The following is a 7,457-nucleotide window of genomic DNA, read 5'->3' as shown; positions in this document are numbered from 1 at the left end:
AATAAACCTCTGTTTGTTTGCTTGTTGGTTGTGTTGTTTTATTTCGAGATGGATCAAAGCTTTGATTTTTTTTGTTTTGTTTTTGTTTTTTTTTTGATGGTTTGGATAATTAATAGTGTGTCTTGTTTATAGGCTATGAAGAAAGGAAGTAAGGAGGAGTACTAAAACACAAACAACTCAACTCATTAACACCATCTGCTCTGCTTCTGCTCTCACCTGTTGTTGTTGTTTATAAATGGTTTGATTGATTTACTGATTGATTGGAATAATGAAATGAATGGTGTTTTTGTTAATGTGATTTTTGATGAGGTGCTGGTATGCCTGCCACCACAATAATAAATGTGTTATGATAGATAGATGGATGCCTGTCAAAAAAAAACTATTTTTTTTTAATTTTTTAAATATTAATTATTTTGCCAAATTCTTTTTTGATATTTTCTTTTTAAAAAAAACATACTTTTTGAGTTTTTTTGGGTATGCTCAACCTTTACAAAAAGATAGATTTTTTTTTGCAAAAATTACCAAACCTTAAAAATTATCTAGCAGCAGTGTGAGTGCCAAAAAAATTAATCAATTGAAAAAACATCCAACAAAACAAAACAATAGAAAAAGAAAATATCTTGTTTTGATAAAAAACAAAAATATCTATTTTTTTTTTATTCTACCTTTTGTAGTTCGTTCAACTTTAATTATTATTTGGTGTTCCTTTATGTCAGAGGTTGAAATAAAATAAATTAAAGAAAGACACCACGATATTATTTTTGTTGTGTTGTTCATTGGTTTCAAAACATTATAATGTGGATGGAATATCTTTTAGTAATCAAGCAGTCTACTTTTTTTTAAACCGAACCGAAATCTAAATCTATAAATTTATATCAAATCTTTGTTTGTTGTTGACTTATCATTTCAAATCAAACAAAACAATGTTTTCACCCAGTGACCAGTGAGTTTCCAAAAGATTGGGAATTGATCAACAATTTCGATTAATCCATTCTTTTGGAATTCAAAGTCTGTTCACTCTTAACATCTTTGTGTCTCTTTAATCTTTTTTTTTTCCGAACGCCAATATTTTAAAATATTCTTTTAACTATTTATTTATTTATTTAATTATTTTTTTAGTTTTATACTCTTTTCCACTTGATATTTAATAAGCCACTTATATTTTACGAAATAAACTATACCGGCAGTTATTAATATGGCTGCTACTACACATCCTACTACTACACCTATTATTACACCCTTGGAAATCTTTGATTCTCCATTATCATTACAACTATCCACACCAATATCATCTCCCAACAAAACCTAATAGTAATGTTTAAAGTAGATAAAATTTGTTAGTTTTAAAATCTATATAATTAAGATTGATTAAATAATAATATTATTATTAAATTTACTTACTTGGAAATCAGGATCTATTAATACTTGATTTTCAAAATATGGAATTAGAGTTGCTATTTTAGTCAAGACTTTGTTTTCGCTATTATCACTTTCATTTTCATCCAATATATAGTTATTTAAACTTGTAATTCTACCATCTACTATTCCTTGTTTGAGGAATCTGGCATATAATATATTATCATTGATGATGAGCTGTATCCAACTGATTTCTTTCGTATCGCTATCCAGCATTCCATATTGTCGATCGGTTTTGACACATCCATCATCCGATGGTTTAGAAATGATTCCATTGGAGAATATCACTCTCATCGAGTTGAGACGGTCATTGAATTGGTACTTGGTAATACTGATGGTGTATTTCAGAGTGTGATTGGAAAGTTGAATTGTTTGATTGGCAAACTCCTTGGTGATTGCATTGGGATACCAATCAATAGTTACATTTACAGTTGCTTGAGTACCATTCAGCACTGTTGAATATAAAATACTGGTATGATTATCACTGGATTTATCGTCGGTATTATTATAAACATTCCAGCCTTTGAGTGTATATGAAATGAATACACTTCCATCAGGTTTCAATTCATCAACCGATACAATATCCAAAATATTTGTAAAGTTATTATTATTATTATTATTATTATTGTTGTTATTGGATGATGGGGATGAGGAAGTATCAATGGTAATAGTTGGTGAGGTTTGATTGAATTGTGGTTTTGGTACTTCCAGTGTTGGTTTCAACGAACAATCTGCACCGGTCCAATCGGAATTGCAGACACAACCATATGCAGAACATGTTCCGTGGGAACTGCAGGAGTCCGATGGGCATGGAGGTGGGGGTGGTGTGAATCCAGTTGGGGTTACTGTGAACCAGTTTGAAAAGTATCCATTAACTGATACAGCCAATAGACAGGATGAAACCTTAAATTTCTGAACGGTCAATACCAATTGACTGTCGCTCAATAGTGATTGAATGGCTGTTGGTTGAGGAGTAGTTCCACTCTGGCAATCTAGATATCCAAAAACACTTGACTTTGAGCTACCAAATTGCATACCTGTAACAGAGAGATCACCTCCATTAACAGATATACTAGATACACTTGTTATCGTTGGTATATTTGAAAATGTTGTTGCTATGAACGATTGGAAGCCAGCCTCTTGGAGTTGATTTGAAGAGTATCCATTGAAATTTCCATAGTTATCCTTCAAACCATAAACAGAAACTAGCAATCCACCATATCCAAATCCATTAGGTATGTCTATTGTAACATTTGAATTACTTACACCTGTGTTGGAGTCAGATCTAAATGTTATCATCTCTAGACTATTACCATAGACATTGGTAAGATAAACAACAGGTACATTAAAATAAGATATTCCAGAAAGGTTTTCTTCTATAGTGATGTTAAAGAAATATCTCTTGTTTGGAATTATTGTTTTGATTGTGAAATCTGTGAGAATTGGTGGAATAATATCGTTGATTGGAATGGTACAAACGACTTCGATAGCACCCATGCCGGCAACTGGACTCATTGGTAGTGAAGTGCCATTAGAGTCATAGGTAAAGTTATTACCAAGGGTATCTGTCAATATTACTTTGGAGATGGAATAGACTTGAGATTGACAGTTTGGAGACATTGGAATATCAATGATCAATGGTAGTTGTGTATTGTCAAAGGACATTGTCTTTAAGGTAGGATCCCTGGTGGATGATATTTCAATATAGAGCAAACCAATACTCTTTGTCGTGTCTTCTTTGCTGATGTTCCAGTGAATTGTTGCTGGATTACTATCAGAGTTGACAAGATTTTGGATAGGATTGAAATTAATTCTAGTTGGAACTAGATCATAGTAATTGTTCATGACAACCACTCTCTTGCCAAACCTCAAATTGATGGCAGTGCTATCGATGTATCGGTTAATCAATTGAAACTGTAGAGCTCCTTGTTTTATGTAGTTGGTAACCTTAGTTGTGATTGTATAAACACCGGCACTTGCAGTTCCAACAACGATAGCAGTTGAATTACTGATTGGACTATACAACAAAAACTGTGGTAGTTCCAAAGCATAGGGAACTAACGTCGTGTCCAATTGGAATGTAATCTCTAAATCTGTACCCATCAAAACATCTATTCTTGTTGGATTAAAGCTAATACTTTTAATACAATCGATTGTTACTAAAAAAAAAAAAAATTAGAATATTATTATCTAAATTTTAGATTCCAAAAAAATATTAATAATTATCTTACTATTTGTATAGAAATTTGGTAAAGTTGCAAAATCCGGTGGTGTTAAAGTTTGACCCATTACAAGTGTATTGATATTTCCAGCCCAATCGTAAATCTTAATTTCATAATTTGGGTTGAAAAGATCCAATTTCACTTGAATATTGAATTCGACTTGTGTAAGATTGTTGTTAAAGTTTGTCATATTCATTGTTGTTAGATTGTAATTAGCAATTGATACCATCTTTATACCAGATATATCATCAGATACCTTAATAGTTACATTCACTGTATTGATTGTTATCATTGTGAAATTGAATTGTTTTAATAATGGTGCATTATTATCTTGTTCTGTTATGATGATAGGAAATAAATTGAATTAATTAAATTTTCTAAATAAATAAAACTTGACTATCAAATTACATACTTGCTGAAGGAACATTGTTAAATGCTTGCGTTCTGTATTCCATTGATGCAACTTTATAATAAAAATTGATTGCAAATCCAGCGATAAAAGGTGGAACTAGAAAACCAATGGAACTGTTGTACGAAGTGTAATTTCCATATCCAAAAGAAAATGGGAATCGATGTGCTATAGCTGGTGTGATCATCAACTCCCTTATGGTTGATCCTACATATGATGTTGTGAATGCCGATGGTGTAAATCCTTTTGCAAAATTAATGAAATAAGGGACGATAGCATTGGTTGTCGAATTATAATATGCTAAATTTGATGGTAAATTTCCAACTGAAGATGTACTATAATTGATTTCTATTTTTAATTAATTAAATTAAAAACAAATACTAAAAAATATCAAATTCTTATTTCTTATTTTTGTTTATACATACGATCTATAGAATATGAATAAGTATATGTAGAAGGGATGGAATTTATACTTATTGAAATTTGTGCTAATCCAATTGCTGTAATATTCTTATAAAATAGATATTGATATTCAGTGGCATTCGACTTTATTTGAACAACTACTCCATCAGTAGATGTAACAAAAAAGTTTGGATCAGTACAATTTGAGAAACTAAAACTAACCAAAACATAAAATGACACTGTGGTTCCGTCTACCCAATATTGTGTTGGCATCTTATTAATTAATCTCGAGTTAATAGCACAAACTAATAAAAAAAAAAAAAAAGTTTTTTGAATAATTATTAGAAAAGATAATAATTGATTTTGGAAATTTCAAATATTCTTTTACCATTTGTTGGAAAGCTAATTGGAATACTATAAATTGTAGAACCAACAATTTGCACTGATGTGCTGGAAAGCATATTCGCAGTTATATCTGCTGCAGAAAAACTCATTGTTATTTTTAAACTGTTATAAGGTCTCTTTGGATACACTCCACTTTTAGATAAAACATCTACTCTACATTTACTTGTAATCATTACTTGAAGACTACATGAGTAGTCTACAAGTGAATCCTCTACCTCTGCATAAACAATGATATTTGAGAATTCATCGATATATGGTTGACTGGATATGATTGTAGTATTTGGGAAAACTATTAAAGAGAAATTTAATTAGGTATTGAGTCAACTTAAAATATGTTTATGTGTTGATTTTTTTTTTACTTACATGAAAAACAACCATAATTTATGGCATTCGGAAATACAAATGTATTGGTGGTTGTGGTAAATGTAATATTTAGAGGATTTACTGTAGGTGCCTGTGAACTAAAAGTGAATGACCATGCTGTATAATTGGTATTTTTGAACTCTAGAGGTAGATAGGCTTGTGTTGCAGTATTTTGTGTTGTATTTGATTTTACATCCACCGAATCAATCACTAAATCAGTCTCTACTATTATGGTTGCTTGAAATTGACAAACTAAAATACTGTTTACTGATTGTGTGGGAAATGTATTCATAGGTGATGAAATAATCTTTACAATATTAAGTTGAGTGGTAGCTCCTACAAGACTACTATCATTGGAACAACCCAATATTAAAATATAAAATATAACAAATATAATAAAAGTTATATTCATCTTTAATTTAACTATGTAATCGATCTATATTTTTAAAAAAAACCCCTTTATAAAAAGGTCGATTTGCTGCGAACCAAAAAAAAAAATACAACTTTTTTAACAAAAAAAAATAGGATCAGCTGTTGATTGATTTTTTGATCAACCCAAAACCGTTAAACTTTTGGTTCAACGAAATTTTTTGCCAAAAAATTGACTAATTTAATACCCTGTTAAAATATGTGTGATCATTGGTGCCATCAAACACTTTTTAAAAGCTACTCAAAATAAATGATTGGATAAAAATAAAAATAAAATACAACATTCTTTGTTTGTTTTTAAAAGTTAAATTCGGAATGTTTTATATGTATATGTAATAATATTTAACCAAGTTTCCATATCTTTATAATATCATCGACACCTCCTGTTGCAATGTGTGGGTTGTGGCTACAAAAATCTAAACATGATATGAAATGTGAATGAGCTTCGTTGATTGTCTTGATGCATCTACCTTGTGCAATATCCCAAACTCTAATCGATTTGTCATCTCCAACACTAATTAAATATTTTCCACATGGATGGAATTTAATTGATCTGACCCAATTATCGTGACCAATCTAAAGGTGGTGAAGAAAATGTTAATATATAGATTGTAAGATTGATTTTGTTTTTTTTTTTCTCACTTACATAGGTTTGTAAACAACGACCAGTTGCCAATTCCCATATTTTAATTGTTTTATCTCTTGAACCAGTAGCTAGATAACCTGCTTGACCAAATGAAGTACCACCTGCACCGGCTTTTGCTTTTGCTTTTCCTTCGGGGGTGGATAAAAGTGAACCTGGAACTTCGACTATGTTGGCAGGTGAGTATGCGAGACACTCTACGACGTGGCTGTGCTCTCTAAAGGTCAGTAGACACTCGCCCTTTGCAAGATTCCAAACACGTGCAGTCTGATCGTTTGAACACGACGCCAAAGTGGTACCGTCCTCACTGACGATCACCTTTCTCACCCAATCTTCGTGTCCTGTCAGAGTCTTTGTGCAGTAACCGGTGGCAGTCTCCCATACCTTGATTGATTTGTCACGCGACGAACTGACCAACTGATCACCCGACGGAAGGAATCTTACGCAACTGACATTGTGGTCGTGTCCATGAAGTGTCTTTATACAATCGAATGACTGGAAGTCCCAGAGCTTAATCGTCAGGTCGGCGGAGCAAGAAGCCAGCAGATTTCCGCTCTTGTCAAAGTCGATGTCCTGTACGGCGTTGGTGTGTCCCTTGAGTGTTCGCTCAAAGTCGCCACTATCGAAATCCCAGATTCTCATGGTGGCATCTTCCGACGCCGACACAATCACCGAGAACAACGGGTGAAATCTAACTGCATTAATACAATTTCTGTGACCTGTAAGTACATGCTTCTCGGGCTGACGTGGCAAAGCATCTTCCTTTCCACGACGGGCTGGTCCACGTCCACCATTGTTGAGCTCCTCTTCCAGCTGCGATACCTTTGCCTCTAAATCCATAACCTTCTTTTGCAGTCTAATAACTGAAGTCCATTTCTTCTCGAGCAATCCTTTCAGTTTTGGGTCCAACTCTATATTTGTCTCTTTGGTAAACTCTGTCGATGTCAATTTATATCCTGAAGAATCGAAATAATCTAAAATCGCACCATTTCTATTAATTGATTATTAACATTTATCGATCAATCATTAATTTGTTAGTTTTTTGTAAACATCAATAATCCAATCAATTTGAATCCATTAACCTACAATTCCTCTTTTTGTTTATTGGTGAGTACCATTCTTTTGATTTTATCTTTTTTTTAATCTGTCTATCCAAATGTGTCTGTAT

At 32.3% G+C, this 7,457-nt stretch overlaps 2 protein-coding genes across 2 annotated transcripts; both read right to left on the bottom strand.

The window, feature by feature from the left end:
• Positions 1 to 289: 289 nt before the first annotated feature.
• Positions 290 to 5,629, bottom strand: PPL_11853 (uncharacterized protein; the record flags this gene model as incomplete). The annotated part of the gene is made up of 9 exons (XM_020582600.1): positions 290 to 365; positions 454 to 485; positions 1,219 to 1,305; positions 1,402 to 3,575; positions 3,648 to 3,974; positions 4,051 to 4,395; positions 4,521 to 4,754; positions 4,838 to 5,143; positions 5,218 to 5,629. 9 exons carry the CDS (start codon positions 5,627 to 5,629, stop codon positions 290 to 292), a joined length of 3,993 nt encoding a protein of 1,330 aa, XP_020426954.1.
• Positions 5,630 to 5,988: 359 nt separating this feature from the next.
• lis1 (WD40 repeat domain-containing protein) lies at positions 5,989 to 7,407 on the bottom strand (the record flags this gene model as incomplete). The annotated part of the gene is made up of 3 exons (XM_020582599.1): positions 5,989 to 6,222; positions 6,293 to 7,280; positions 7,376 to 7,407. 3 exons carry the CDS (start codon positions 7,405 to 7,407, stop codon positions 5,989 to 5,991), a joined length of 1,254 nt encoding a protein of 417 aa, XP_020426953.1.
• Positions 7,408 to 7,457: the final 50 nt, after the last annotated feature.

The sequence above is a fragment of the Heterostelium album genome (assembly GCF_000004825.1).
Source record: "Heterostelium album PN500 unplaced genomic scaffold PPL_contig26, whole genome shotgun sequence".
NCBI classification, from domain to species: Eukaryota; Evosea; class Eumycetozoa; order Acytosteliales; family Acytosteliaceae; genus Heterostelium; species Heterostelium album.
The sequence above is the reverse complement of the archived record's forward strand: the minus strand, read 5'-3'. Positions and strand labels throughout refer to the sequence as shown.